This window comes from Salvelinus alpinus, chromosome 34 (genome assembly GCF_045679555.1).
Source record: "Salvelinus alpinus chromosome 34, SLU_Salpinus.1, whole genome shotgun sequence".
Taxonomy (NCBI): Eukaryota; Metazoa; Chordata; class Actinopteri; order Salmoniformes; family Salmonidae; genus Salvelinus; species Salvelinus alpinus.
Window position 1 is genome coordinate 9,176,278 of NC_092119.1, and position 15,596 is coordinate 9,191,873.

The following is a 15,596-nucleotide window of genomic DNA, read 5'->3' on the forward strand; positions in this document are numbered from 1 at the left end:
ACACACAATAACCCATAATAACAAGGTGAAAACATGTAAGATATTTTTGCATATTTATTGAAATACATAAATATCTAATTTACTTAAGTATTCACACCCCCGAGTCAACACGTTCACACCCGAGTCACCTTTGGCAGCGATAACAACTGAGTCTTTCTGGGTAAGTCTCTAAGAGCTTTGCACACCTAGATTGTACATTATTATTTTAAACATTCTTCAAGCTCTAGTTAGTCAAGTTAGTTGTTGGTCATTGCTAGACAGCCATTCAAGTCTTGCCATAGATTTTATATTTGACAATTTTCTTTAGGAAGTAAAAAGGTAAAAGTTTTGTACTTTTCCCCTGACACCTAAATGTACTCGTTACATTTTAAATGCTTAGAAGGACAGGAAAATAGTCCAATGGACGCATTTATCAAGGGATCATCCCTGGTCATCCTTACTGCCTCTGATCTGTCAGACTCACTAAATACACATAATTAATTTGTAAATGTCTGAGTGTGCCACAGGCTATCTGTAATGAAATAAAAATAGTGCCGTCTATTTATACTTTTACTTTTGATACTTAAGTGGTGCGGCAGGTATCCTAGTGGTTAGAGCGTTGAGCCAGTAACCGAAAGGTTGCTGGATCGAATCTCCGAGGTGACAAGGTAAAAATCTGTCGTTCTGCCCCCGAACAAGACAGTTAACCCACTGTTCCCTGGTAGGCCGTCATTGTAAATAGGAATTTGTTCTTAACTGACTTGCCTAGTTAAATAAAGATTCAATCAATTTAATTATGTATATTTAGACATTTTTACAAATGGAAAAATTTAAACGTCTTGAGTCAAATATTCAACCCCTTTGTTATGGCAAGTAAGTTGCATGGACTCACTACGCGTTTAATATTTTTTGAATGACTACCTAATTAATCTCTGTACCCCACACATACAGATAATTGTAAGGTCCCTCAGTCGAGCAGTGAATTTCAAACACAGATTCAACCACAAAGATTCAACCACAAAGACCAGGGAGGTTTTCCAAAGAAGGACACCTATTGGTAGATGGGTAAACATTTAAAAAGCAGACATTGAATACCGGTATGCCTTTGAGCATATGCCTTTAATTACACCATGGATGGTGTATCAATACACCCAGTCACGACCAGTGGTGGAAAAAGTACCCAATTGTCATACTTGAGTAAAAGTAAAGATACCTTAAATAGAAAACGACTCAAGTAAATGTAGCCCAGTAAAACTCTAAAAGTATTTGGTTTTAAATATACATAAAATGTATTGAACATTTATTAATTAGGCCAAGTTTCTCATAAGCTCCCCTCCTTTGCATTACAAAGGAGGGGAGCTGTTCTGAGACTATACTGCTGGTTTCCTTTACAAAGGAGGGGAGCTGTTCTGAGACCATACTGCTGGTGTCCTTTAGGAGGGGAGCTGTTCTGAGACCATACTGCTGGTGTCCTTTAGGAGGGGAGCTGTTCTGAGATCATACTGCTGGTGTCCTTTAGGAGGGGAGCTGTTCTGAGACCATACTGCTGGTGTCCTTTAGGAGGGGAGCTGTTCTGAGACCATACTGCTGGTGTCCTTTAGGAGGGGAGCTGTTCTGAGACCATACTGCTGGTGTCCTTTAGGAGGGGAGCTGTTCTGAGATCATACTGCTGGTGTCCTTTACAAAGGAGGGGAGCTGTTCTGAGACCATACTGCTGGTGTCCTTTAGGAGGGGAGCTGTTCTGAGACCATACTGCTGGTGTCCTTTAGGAGGGGAGCTGTTCTGAGACCATACTGCTGGTGTCCTTTAGGAGGGGAGCTGTTCTGAGACCATACTGCTGGTGTCCTTTAGGAGGGGAGCTGTTCTGAGATCATACTGCTGGTGTCCTTTAGGAGGGGAGCTGTTCTGAGACCATACTGCTGGTGTCCTTTACAAAGGAGGGGAGCTGTTCTGAGATCATACTGCTGGTGTCCTTTAGGAGGGGAGCTGTTCTGAGATCATACTGCTGGTGTCCTTTAGGAGGGGAGCTGTTCTGAGACCATACTGCTGGTGTCCTTTAGGAGGGGAGCTGTTCTGAGACCATACTGCTGGTGTCCTTTACAAAGGAGGGGAGCTGTTCTGAGATCATACTGCTGGTGTCCTTTACAAAGGAGGGGTGCTGTTCTGAGACCATACTGCTGGTGTCCTTTAGGAGGGGAGCTGTTCTGAGACCATACTGCTGGTGTCCTTTAGGAGGGGAGCTGTTCTGAGACCATACTGCTGGTGTCCTTTAGGAGGGGAGCTGTTCTGAGATCATACTGCTGGTGTCCTTTAGGAGGGGAGCTGTTCTGAGATCATACTGCTGGTGTCCTTTACAAAGGAGGGGTGCTGTTCTGCGAATGGTATAATAAGAAAAGTCAACAAAAGTTGATAAAGTGGCTGTTACTGCACCAATGCCCGCTACAATAGGGCGCCCTGGTGGTTTTGTAACATTTTTGTGTAATTTATAGTATAGAAAATGGCAATTTTAGAGTGTTGAATATCCAAAAAGTCATATCCTTTTTTTGGTGATCTGACCAGAACTTAAATACCCACCTAGGACAGTAAAGATAGCGTTCTGAAATTGGGAAATGGGGTCACCTGATGAGTTTCTAATTAATGAAAATAATAACGGAAATATTACATTTTATATAACTATTCATACCCTTTACTCAGTACTTTGTTGAAGCACCTTTGGCAGCGATTACAGCCTTGAATCTTTTTTGGGTATGATGCTACAAGCTTGGCACACCTGTATTTGGGGAGTTCCTCCATTATTCTCTGCAGATCCCCTCAAGCTCTGTCAGGTTGGGTGTGGGGTGTCGCTGCACAGCTATTTTCAGGTCTTTCCATAGATGTTTGATCAGGTTCATGTCCGGACACTGGCTGGAATACTCAAGGACATACAGAGACCTGTCCCAAAGCCACTCCTGCGTTGTCTTGGCTGTGTGCTTAGGGTCGTTGTACTCTTGGAAGGTGAACCTTCGCATCAGTCTGAGGTCCTGAGCAATCTGGAGCAGGTTTTCATCAAGGATCTCCCTGTACTTTTCTCCGTTCATCTTTCTCTCGACTCCCAGTCCCTGCCTCTAAAAAACATCCCCACAGCATGATGCTGCCACCACCATGCTTCACCGTAGGGATGGTGCCAGGTTTCCTCCAGACATGTTTGGCATTCAAGCTAAAGAGTTCAATCTTGGTTTCATCAGACCAGAGAATCTAGTTTCTCATGGTCTGAGAGTCCTTTAGGTGCTGTTTGGCAAACTCCAAGCGGGCTGTCATGTGCCTTTAACTGAGGATTGGTTTCCATCTGGCCACTACCATAAAGGCCTGATTAGTGGATTGTTCAAGAAGGACAACCATCTCCACAGAGGAACTCTGGAGCTCTGTCAGTGACCATCGGGTTCTTGGTCACCTCCCTGACCAAGGCCCTTCTACCCCGATTGCTCAGTTTGGGCAGGCGGCCAGCTCTAGGAAGAGTCTTGGTGGTTGCAAACGTCTTCCATTTAAGAATGACGGAGGCAGTGCTCTTGGGGACCTTCAATGCTGCATAAATGGGTTGGTACCCTTCCCCAGATCTGTTCCGACACAATCCTGTCTCAGAGCTCTACGGACAATTCCTTCGACCACATGTCTTGGTTTTTGCTCTGACATCCACTGTGGGACCTTGTAAAGACCGGTGTGTGCCTTTCCAAATCATGTCCAATCAATTGAATTTACCACAGGTGGACTTGGTCCTTGATGTTTCTACAAATTGATGAGTCTCATAGCAAAGGATCTGAAGACTTATGAAAATAAGGTATTACAGATTCATTTTTTATAAATTAGTAACAATCTGTTTTCGCTTTGTCATTATAGGGTATTGTGTGTAGATTGAGGGGAAAATAATATTTAATCCATGTTAGAATAAGGCTGTAACGTAACATGTGGGAAGAGTCCAGGGATCTGAATACATTGTTTGTTTGCGTGTATAAATAAAGGACACGGCGGCCCATGAGCCAGTTTTTTAAAATATTTTTGCAAAATGTTTCTGTTAATCATTTATATTGAGCATTTAGCTGACCAGTGGGCAACGGCCAGACCCCCTACCAAGATGGAACAGCCCGCTTTTCTGGTTGGATGAGCTGGCGCAAATTCACATTCAAAGTGAGACCCGCTCTGACTGTTCGGCTCAGGCGCGAAGTGTTAGGCCACCCAAGCTCACAAAATGAGACCACCAATGCAATCTTCGCTCTCTCCCACTACTCTTCTATCCCATCCTCTTCCTTCTGTTAAATCCTCCCTTCTGTCTCCTGACTGCCTTTTCAACCCTACTCTCCTCCCTTAGACTCCAACTGTCCCCTTTCCTTCCCGGGCAGCCCGATCCTCCTCTCCCGCTCCATGGCTGAGTGACTCACTACGTACTAACACAACAGGGTTGCTAACACAACAGGGTTGCTAACACAACAGGGTTGCTAACACAACAGTTATACAGAACTGGGAGAAAACTAAACTTCCGGAGGACCTATCATCCTTCCACTCCCTCTCCGTAGCAAGTACGCAAGACTACATGTGAGTAATGTGTAGTAAGTGTGAAGAGGCTGTAAGAAAAGATAAACACTTGTATTTTATTACATTTTGTTTATTGATGTTTTTTATTCTTAGCAGTGGGTGCAGGCCAAGGCCGGACTGTCTCCTGAACTCGCCGTTTAACAGATCCGGAGATTGGAGGGATGAGAGAGTGGGCAGAAACGGTTAAGGTAGGAGAGGTTGGGGCAGGGCTGGTTAAGGTGGGGGAGGTTGGGGCAGGGCTGGTTAAGGTAGGAGAGGTGTAGGCAGGGCTGGTTTGTGATGGCTGGGTGGAATGGGTTGTGATTACCGGTAATGGGAAAGGGGAAAATAAGAAGTCAAAGTGTGGTGCAGTAGGTGATATTAATGTGAGGGGACTGGACATGGAGGCTGATGGTGTTCCCAGAGGAAGGGTGGGGGAGGCACTGCCTGTTCTTGAACTCACAGGCGTCTGGTGTTCTAGGGCGACTGACCCGGAGACAGAGAGCTGCCGAAGCACCTCCCCTTCCCCCAGGCGATCCTTCTCCAGCTGGAGGCGCTCCCTCTCCACCTGCAGGCGCTCTGTCTCCACCCTCAAGCGCTCTCCATCCAGCTGGAGCCGGTTCTTCTCCACATCCAGGTGTGCCTTCTGTGTTTCATGTGCTTTTTCTAGTAAATCATAAAGAGCTTGGTGGATGTGTTGGGCGGTCTGTGTAACATGGATTTGTTGTGTTTGTGTGTCCAGGATTTGTTGGAGCAGATTGGCTTGGGGGCCCTGTGGTGTCCAGCCAGACGTGATGGGTTGGGGTATAGAGCCAGAGTGGATGGAGTGAGCTGGTGCAGGACAGGAGGTGATGGGTTGGGGAGAAAAGCCAGAGTGGATGGAGTGAGCTGGTGCAGGACAGGAGGTGATGGGTTGGGGAGAAAAGCCAGAGTGGATGGAGTGAGCTGGTGCAGGACAGGAGGTGATGGGTTGGGGTGCAGTGCCAGAGAGTGCATCTGCATTGCTTGTTATTTGGGGTTTTAGGCTGGGTATCTGTAAAGCACTTTGTGACATCTGCTGATGTAAAAAGGGCTTTATAAAATAAATTTGATTCATTGATTGAGAGTGGATTGAGTGAGCTGGTGCAGGACGGGAGGTGATGGGTTGGGGTGGCACTGTTGGTGCTGGCCAAGGTGTTGATGGTGAGGTGGAGGGTAGCTCCTCCATGGTGACAGAGGGTAAAGCTGACTCCACAGTTCCCTCTGCTGCTGGTGGGGGACCAGAGCTGGACATTTCTCCCAGAGAGAGACCTGGACAAGAGGATTAGGTCAATATTATTTCAGATATTTTATTAATCACTTCTTGTTGAAATTACTCCCTTTAAAATGTCATGTTTTCTGTTGGTAAACCATTATGGCATTATGGTTTTTAATTCAAATAAAGAATACACTTAAATTATTCCTGGAGTGTGTTCTGTTCTTTCCATTCATCAGGTACTCATTTAACACTGGTGCTGATTTAATACAGTCTGTATGGAATTTAATAAAGTTTGTGTGGCTCAGTGAAATGTAAACTTTGCCTTGCCTCATAGGCTACTCATGAGAGACCACACACACAAACGTCTGAAGGGATAAAAACGGTTTCTGCCGGTCTTCGGCTCAAACACCCCTTCAAGGCTTGGTTAATGTTGCGATAGCCTCCTAGTCTTCGGTTTAAACACTCCTTCAAGGCTTGGTTAATGTTGCGATAGCCTCCTAGTCTTCGGTTTAAACACTCCTTCAAGGCTTGGTTAATGTTGCGATAGCCTCCTAGCCTCGTGTAAAGTCACTGAGCTAGTGGACTGATTCATTAGATGTGTAGATTAGCTTTTGTTATATATATATGTGAACATTGTGTGCGCTTCAGTGTACGGCACAGAGCCCATGTCTCTCGTTTTGCCCTGCAGCCACTGGCCCTGCCATTAGAGGTCCACAGTGGAAACAGGTCTGACTTCCTGTGTGTATAATCCTCTGCCATTAGGGGTCCACAATGGAAACAGGTCTGACTTCCTGTGTGTATAATCCTCTGCCATTAGAGGTCCACAGTGGAAACAGGTCTGACTTCCTGTGTGTATAATCCTCTGCCATTAGAGGTCCACAGTGGAAAGAAGTCTGACTTCCTGTGTGTATAATCCTCTGCCATTAGAGGTCCACAATAGAAAGAAGTCTGACTTCCTGTGTGTATAATCCTCTGCCATTAGAGGTCCACAGTGGAAACAGGTCTCACTTCCTGTGTGTATAATCCTCTGCCATTTTGGTGCACGTATTGGCTGCCTGGGTGTGGCTTCTCCATGCATTTCAAAATGGTCAAATAAAATGAGCAATAACTATACTTGCATTTATGGATGCATCTGTTTGAATGCAACAAAAATATCACAACATCCTGGTTTGTTCTGAAATGTAATACACAAAAATGTCTGTTGGTGGAGGATGTTGGGTAGATATCAATATGTACGTGAAAACATTATTAATTTAAGTGGGGATGTGGCTGACATTTTGGGCTTGCCCAGGCCTCCTCTACGACACTATAATCTTCAGTCTGTAGATGCTACCAAGCAGGAAATGATGTCATTTGAAGCTTTACTGTCTGCTCTGTAATATGAGTAATATTTAGATTAATAACAATTGTTTGAGTAATATTGAACATTGTAAACATGATAAATAAAAAAACTCAGATTTGGCACATTTGTGGATACACACATCAATTTTAAGGGGGGGTTGTTTTTCTGTAGACACTGGCCTACACGGCAGGTAGCCTAGTGGTTAGGGCGTTGGACTAGTAATGGAAAGGTTGCAAAGGTCGAATCCCCGAGCTGACAAGTTAAAAATCTGTTGTTCTGCCTCTGAACAAGGCAGTTAACCCACAGTTGTCATTGTAAATAAGAATTTGTTCTTAACTGACTTGCCTAGTTAAATAAAGGTAACATTTAAAAAAAAACACGTACCCCATAATATCAAAGTGGGATTATGTTTTTCAAAATGTTCACTAACTAACTAAAAATTAAAAGCTGAAATGTCTTGACTCAAGTATTCAACCCCCTTGTTATGGCAAGCCTAAATAAGATCAGGAGTAAAAATACACTTAACAATTCACATGGACTCACTGCGTGCAATAACGGTGTTTAACAATGTTTTTATGACTACCTCATCTCTGTACCCCACACATACAATTATCTCTAAGGGAACCTATTAGTAGAGGAGTTAAAACATTTTTTTTTTTAAGAAAAGACATTGAATATCCCTTGGAGCATGGTGAAGTTATTACACTTTGGATGGTGTATCAATACACCCAGTCACAAGGTGTCCTCCCTAACTCAGTTGCCGGAGAGGAAGGAAACTGATCAGGGAATTACCCATGAGGCTAATGGTGACTTTAAAAAGCATTTATGAGCATTCCCAACAGTGAGCAGCAGGTAAGCTAGCGGTTAAGAGCTTTGGGGCAGTAACTGAAAGGTCGCTGTTTCGAATAGGTGAAAAATCTGTTGATGTGCCCTTGAGCAAGGCACTTGGCACTAATTGCTCCTGTGAGCCTCTCTGGATAAGAACGTTTGCTAAATGACTAAAATGTTATGTGAAAATTGAATACAAATGATCTCCCTTTGCTGGTGAATTGCTGTATGTGCAATAATACCATGAGTTACATTGTCTAATTATGTCAGTTTCTCTGTATTAAATGGGTCGCAGAGTTCCCTCTCTGGAACGTTTGATGCATCTCGTGCAGTAGGCCTACATTCTGTCAAACAATTTATGTACAGCAAATCAACATTAAACCCCAATCAGAAGCAGTGTTTTTGGAAATATACATTTTTATATTTCTCAATAATTAATGTAATTGATCTGAATATACACTTGCTTTGTAGCAAATATGATAGGGCCAGTCTACAAGAAGGCCTGGTTAAGGCCAAAACATCAACTTCTATTCATTATTTTTGATTACTTAAAATGTCAAATTTAAACCAAACAATAGATAGTGAAATATACCTCACATTATACAATATTGAATTATGAAATATACTGTATATAGTCCCAATGTATAATATATTATTACTATGATGTAATTATAATAATTTAATATAACATTAAGATGTAATTACAAGATTAGCACTCACCAAATCCCAAATCAACAGGCCCTACACCAGCTTCGGTCTCTGCCATTCGGGAGAAAAGTTGCTGCTCCAGGTCAGTCAGCACCGGCACGGTGTTGACCCCCCCACCAGTCTGGGTGGACAACGTCCGGATAGAAGAAACCTTTTGCTTGACTTGGCTCCTTATGAGATTGAACTTCTTCCGGACATCGTCACCACATCTCGCCACAGCCGAGGTCAAGGTCCTAGCGATGGTGTTCCAGGTTACCGTCTTCGACCCCCGCGGGCGAATGTGAGCCTGGGCACCGAAGAGGTCCTCCCAGTGCCCAAGTACCCCTGAAATAATAAGATCCTCATCTCCGGGGGTGAATCGATGCCTCTTTTTTTCAGTTTCCTTCTCCATTCCTTTCGGTTTTCTTTTTCCTTTATCTACATGCGAAATTGATATAAAAAAATCTGCATCAGGTTGTCGTTTGTGATTCATTCCTAGGAAACAGCCTAAACTTTTTATTAACTTACTAGTGTTCTCCCTTGTTGGTCACATTAAGAAACACAGTTGCAACTGTGTGGTATTTAAACCATGAGGCCTAACGGGGTGTGGTATATGTATTTAACCTTTATTGAATTAGACAAGTCAGTTAAGAACAAATTCTTATTTACAATGATGGCCTACCAAAACGTAAAAAAGCCTCTGGCCATTATAAACCGATAGTTTGGGTCCTGAATGCTAATTAATAAATTAAGTTAATGCACCTAATCTATTACACAGTAGGGTTTACAACACTGCTCAGTCATAACTGGCATCTCTTGCTATGAAAGTCTACAGCATAATGAGGCAGTAAACCCTCTCCAGAATGAAAGTCTACGTCATAATGAGGCAGTAAACCCTCTCCAGAATGAAAGTCTACGTCATAATGAACCAGTAAACCCTCTCCAGAATGAAAGTCTACAGCATAATGAGGCAGTAAACCCTCTCCAGAATGAAAGTCTACAGCATAATGAGGCAGTAAACCCTCTCCAGAATGAAAGTACAGCATAATGAGGCAGTAAACCCTCTCCAGAATGAAAGTACAGCATAATGAGGCAGTAAACCCTCTCCAGAATGAAAGTCTACGTCATAATGAACCAGTAAACCCTCTCCAGAATGAAAGTCTATCTTCTATTAAGTCTGGATTTTCCACAGTAACTTCCTCAGAAATAATCCTGCTGCAACAATAGACATTTCAACGTGTTGCTCCTTTGAGGGGTTGGTTCTGTTTCAGAGTTAAATGTCCGATACATTTCAGACAACATTTCACTGGAGACTTTTGGGCTCCCGAGTGGCGCAGCGGTGTAAGGCACTGCACCTCAGCGCTAGAGGTGTCACTACAGACCATGGTTCGAATCCAGGATCTATCCGCACAATTGGCCCAGTGTCGTCCGGGGTTAGGCCGTCGTTGTAAATAAGAATTTGTTCTCGACTGACTTGCCTAGATAAATAAAAGTTAAATAAAACATGTTCATCCAATGGTTCCATTGATTCTTGTGGAATCTAACAAGTGCATTTCAATTTATCATGGACCTACATAACACAAGGTTGTACGCTACTACTCAATTATATTTTTTGTGCTGGGATTTTCCCACTCAACAGTTGACACCTTGTAGAGTCCAAGCCCCGATGAGTTAAAGCTGTTCTCAGGGCAAAACCCAATATTAGGAAGGTGTTCCTAATGTTTTGTACACTCAGTGTATCTCTTGGACTGAGTCCAACATGCAGGTTAATGCCATTAGCCTGATGGGTGTACATGCATCATAAAATCATGTATTCTTTTTCATAACATTGCTCGAATCAAGGTATTGTTTGTCATTGGGTGTTGTTCAGCCCCCTGAAACAAAGCAGGCTGGAGCTAACATTCTCAAATTAAATTGCTGAGTGATGTCGGTTATCTACGTCGGTTTGAATTCTGTCCAGATTCTGAACTGTGGCTTAAAAAAGTTCCATGTGTGAGAAGATAGAAAACACATACCTTTGAGTAGTAAGACTTTGTGTTCTTCCGTCTTTTCTTTGAGCTCTCCAGCCGGCCCTAAGTTGAAGACAAATATAACATGTTGATGGCAAATCAGGTGAGTAGGTTACCCTTTTCATGACTCCAATTACATTACAGTGGAGCCATTCCACGTCCCATTTTGCCCAGTGGGGAAAATGGCCCAACTCTCCAACGCTGCTCTGCGTTAACCAAATGCTCTGTCTAAACGCTAAATAATCCTCACTTGCAATATACAGGATTGGAAACATTTGGAGTTTAACAATTTTTCTTTTGGAATTTTTTTTCTTCCAAATGCAAACATTTGGAGTTTAACAAATACAAACGATCCAGACGGATATGTGGAATGGAATAGTCCAATGGAAATGTAAGCACAAGGTGAGAGGACGTCGTAGCAAAGGGTGTGTGTGAAAACAGCCAGATACATACTATGCACAGTTTAGTAAAATTATATATTTTCTATTTTAAAAGGTTATTTATATGACAGTTACGTTAAAAGGTTTCCAAAAGTGTATTGCTATAGGATTAAAAAAGACTGAAAACAGGAGAATTAGCCTAATCAATTTACCTTAAAGACTAGGTGTGCTGATTTCCCAGCTAGCGTATAACGTTCTGAGAACCATATTTCTTAGAGCTTGGTGAGTTGTTTTTCATACAACCTCCCCACAATGTTCTGGGAATGCTGCAGGATACCCATGTAGCACATAACGTTCTGAGAACCATATGTTTCTTAGGTGGGAATTTCAGTACTTCAGCATAACGTTTCCTACAGTTTTCCTCATGTTTGTATTTAAAGCAAATGTGTCAAATTCATTCCACAGAGGGCCAAGTATCTGCAGGTTCACGCCTGCCTTGTACTCGATTGACGAATTAAGGTCAGTAATTAGTAAGGAACTCTCCTCACCTGGTTGTATAAGTCTTAATTGAAAAAAAAACTGAAGAAAAAAAACAGCAGACAATAGGTCCTCTGAGGAATGAGTTGAACAGACCTGATTTAAAGTAACATTCTCAAATTGTTCAGAGAATGTTAAGAGACTACATTCTTCTGTGGGAATTTCAGTACTTAAGCAGGTTTCCTCATCATTCTGTTGAAATTCATGTTCTTAGAACATTAAGAAAACGTTCCATAAAAACCACAAGAAAACAGTAGCGTTCAAAGAACATTCTAAGACGTTCAAAGAACATTCTAAGAAGGCTATTTAAAAAACAAACATTACGTTCTCGGCATCAAAACTAATTATTCTGAGTTTAACGGCAGATGGCCTCCAATGTTGCATTACCGCCCCCAACTGGACTATAATATAAATCCATTATACTTTGTGATACATAACGGGAAATAAAAATAAAAAAAACACTAAAAAACACCCTGCCAACTAACCCTACACTCATTAAAAACAGACTAGCCATTCCACTACTTTGACCCCATCTGCTCCTGCACCATGCCAACGACCTGGGAGGACGGGACACCACCACTTAACACACCCTGGAATTCTTCTGAAGTCAAATAGCCAAATACTTCTCCGCAGCTGCCACCACATCTATTTTCTGTGATACAGTTGATAACTATTGCTCTGAACGCTAGGAAGCCAACCTTTCTGAAGCATATATCACTAATTGGCCTATCCCTCTGTGCTGGCACAGATCTACTACTCACAGGGATCCTCTTAGGATCCTTGACCCATCCTCCTCTACTTTCTTCAGGTGTAAATGTTACACCTGAAACAGGGCAATGGATTCAGCACAAAAGCTCTAAAGGATAACTGATATATATCCTAACATGACTTTGTCAGGTAGAGACTCTGACTCAAAAAGACTGACAGTGACTCCTGTTTCACCACGGGATCTGCGTCGCACCAAACGGCGGGCGTCACAAACACCAGGAATTAAAACTTCAATTGCGCCACCTCCACACTTAAAACTAACCCAGAAAATCACTACTTTCAATGGTGCCTCGTTCCTGAGAGCAAAGCAAGAAACAGATCTTGACCCAAGTTGCGTGACACGGACCGCCTGCTCCCTCTTGTCAGAATAAACAAACAAATATCACAAGTCCACAACAGGTTACCTTCACTGCATCCAACTCCTTTCCCACCCACCCTGAAACCACAAATGGTTCTGCCAAAAGGCAAGGATGCACTTTCTCCCCCCTCCTACTGGACAAGACTCTTCTTTATCATGTCCATTGATGCCAGGCTCTGTTTCCAAGCTCTTCACAACACCTCATTAACTTCCATTTCACCTCCAGAACTCGGTCTGGTGTACGGCTCACTCTGTTTGCACTTGACACCAATCCTCTTTGACACCCCATCTCCACCTTCCTCAAATTCAACCTCTGCTATCCTCATTCTCTTCGACCTCTTATTCCTCCATCCTTCCATCCCTCGTCAGAAAACCACCTTTGCGTCCCTGTCCCAATAGTCCTCTTCTCCCGACTTGACTTGCGGCCTAGTGGCATTCCTCCGGGGGGCAACATTTTGGGAACATGAGCAGTGACCACACACTGGAAAAAAACGACCCCCAGACTCAACTCTTCTCGGAAAACCATCAGCTCTCCGCTTCTTTCGTCTCTCTGACCGCTGGACCTCATTCAACACACTTCCCGAATCTCCCATCAACAAAACTCTATCCTATCTTGTTAAGTGTGTTCAGGTGGGTTTGCCGCACCCACTAATTGGACACACCTGATCTTAATGAGTGATTATTTACTTTGAAATGGAGTCTGTTTGAATAGACTAAAATGAACAGAGCAGTGGACTAATTCCAGTAATAGAGAGCAGAAGATCATAGGTTAGAATCGCATTGATGCGGTGCCACAATAAAAAAAAAGTGTGTTTGCATGATTAATACCTAAGCAAATTAATATCCATGTGTTTGGAGTTGCTTGGAGTTCACAACAGGTTACCCAAACTAAGCTAGCAGTGATAAGTCTTATTAAAATATGTTCTCAGAACGTCCTTTAAATAGCCTTCTAAATTGCCTTCTATTTTAGGCATTTAAGTGAACATTCCACCTTTTCTAGATTGCAGGGATGTTCTGAGAACGTTTTACTATGGTTCCCAGAATGTTTTTATGGCATGTTTTATTAACCTATCATTTCCATTCTCAGAATGTTTAACCAGTCAGGACACGTTTGGCTTTGTTCCCAGAACCAATGGGAAGCCAAAAACGTAAGTTTCCACAACTTCCAAGGAACCAAATGTGCTAGCCGGGTTAAGAGCAGGTCCCTGCTGTTCATATAATCGTATTCATTATGATCTTAAAGGCAAAACTGATCCTACAAATGGTCCTACTAGCAGACTGTGAAAACAGGCGGTGCTCTGCTTTTACCATGAAACACAAATGTTTCAATCTCTTCCTCCTTTACTTCATCTTTAATGTTGACATTCAGCCCCAGTGTTTGACTGCAGTCTTCCTGCTTCACTGATGCCATCTCTGGAACCTGCTGTTCACTCTGGGCTCCACTCTTACAATCAGGACCCTCAGATTTAGGTGCGGTAAAGGAGAGTGGCAGGCTGGGTTTGATCACCATCCTAAAACAAAAGATCAGACACGCATCCCAAGTAAAAATATGAAATGACTACCATGTAATACAAATAGCTGCTATTAACTGGTATGTTGGATTTGAGAGGACATTTCTCTGGTAATCTATGATTATAAACATAAGATCAGGAAAAAAGTGTGAACACTGAAAATATTCGTATGCCTTCTATTTTAGGCATACTGTACATAACCCATACAACATGTAAATTGATCAATACATGATTTTCTTTACAGCCGTGCAATGGGCTGTGGATAGCCTGCACTCACCATGATATGAGCAAGCCTTAGCGACTGACGTCAAGAAAGCCTCCTGTGTTGCTAGCTAACGTTAACTAGCTACAGTAGCTAGTCGACAGAGCCGCTGTATACTAAATTAGCTCATATGCGTTCAATCAACACAGAATCATAAAATTGCATTTAGCTCGTTATTCGTAAGCGAAATAAAAGGTTTCTGAAGTATCGAAACGTCAAAAAAAAACTGCGCATGAAGATCCAAAACAAAGAAACGCGGCAAAACTTCCTCATATGTCTTCTTCTGTCTTCATTAGTGACGTTTGGTGATCAACTGCAAGTGTTTACTGCCACCTAATGTCCGGGAGTGTGATGTGGGTAAATTACCAGTTCCAAATTATACCAACAGAGGACAATATTGATTTACACCTTATTACAACAAATCACATTTTATGTCACATACGCCGAACAGGTAGCCCTTACCGTGAAATGCTTACTTACAAGCCCTTAACCAACAATGCAGTTTAAAGAAAAATAAGAGTTATGAAAAATATTTACTAAATAAACCAGAGTAAATAAATAAGAGCAACAATAAAATAACAATAACGAGGCTGTATACAGTGGGTACCGGTACCGAGTAAATGTGCAGGGGGTACAGGGTAGTCGAGGCAATTGCGGTAATATGTACGTGACTATCCATAGATAATAGATAAGCCATTTGATTAGCTGTTTAGCAGTCTTATGGCTTGGGGGTAGAAGCTGTTAAGAAGCCTTTTGGACCAAGAATTGGTGCTCAGGGGCCTGTTGCACAAAACTAGGATAAGGGATTAAGCCAGGATATCTTGGTGATCCTGGCTCAATTGATCCGTAATCCGGTTGCACTAAAGATGGATAGGGGGCAGGAGGATATGTTATGGTATAAATTACCATGGAGATTTATTCTGTGGAGCTAGCCTGCTCCAGACCAGGCTAAATTCCAGGATCTATTTAATCTCATCCCTAATGTCAGTCAGCAGTCACCACAAATGGAAACCAATAGTTATTTCACTGCTCACTATACATTGTTATCACATATAACTAGACCCACTGTTATTATTTAAACGTTTGTGATCATTAATTTCAATGATTTTGGATAAAAAATGATTTTTAGATGATGTTGCTATCATTAGATAAT

At 42.4% G+C, this 15,596-nt stretch overlaps 1 protein-coding gene across 2 annotated transcripts; it reads right to left on the bottom strand.

The window, feature by feature from the left end:
* Positions 1 to 4,599: 4,599 nt before the first annotated feature.
* On the bottom strand, positions 4,600 to 14,810 carry LOC139563846 (uncharacterized). 2 transcript variants are annotated; one of them, XM_071382790.1, is made up of 5 exons: positions 14,459 to 14,810; positions 13,979 to 14,181; positions 10,634 to 10,690; positions 8,652 to 9,056; positions 4,600 to 5,814 (listed from the first exon to the last, which is right to left on the bottom strand). In XM_071382790.1, the coding sequence occupies exons 2-5, from the start codon at positions 14,178 to 14,180 to the stop codon at positions 4,616 to 4,618; spliced, it is 1,863 nt and encodes a 620-aa protein (XP_071238891.1). In that variant the 5' UTR covers position 14,181; positions 14,459 to 14,810; the 3' UTR covers positions 4,600 to 4,615. The 2 variants fall into 2 exon arrangements, with proteins under 2 accessions (XP_071238891.1, XP_071238892.1); XM_071382791.1 differs by lacking the exons at positions 13,979 to 14,181; positions 14,459 to 14,810 and adding an exon at positions 13,180 to 13,522.
* Between the last annotated feature and the right edge of the window lie 786 nt (positions 14,811 to 15,596).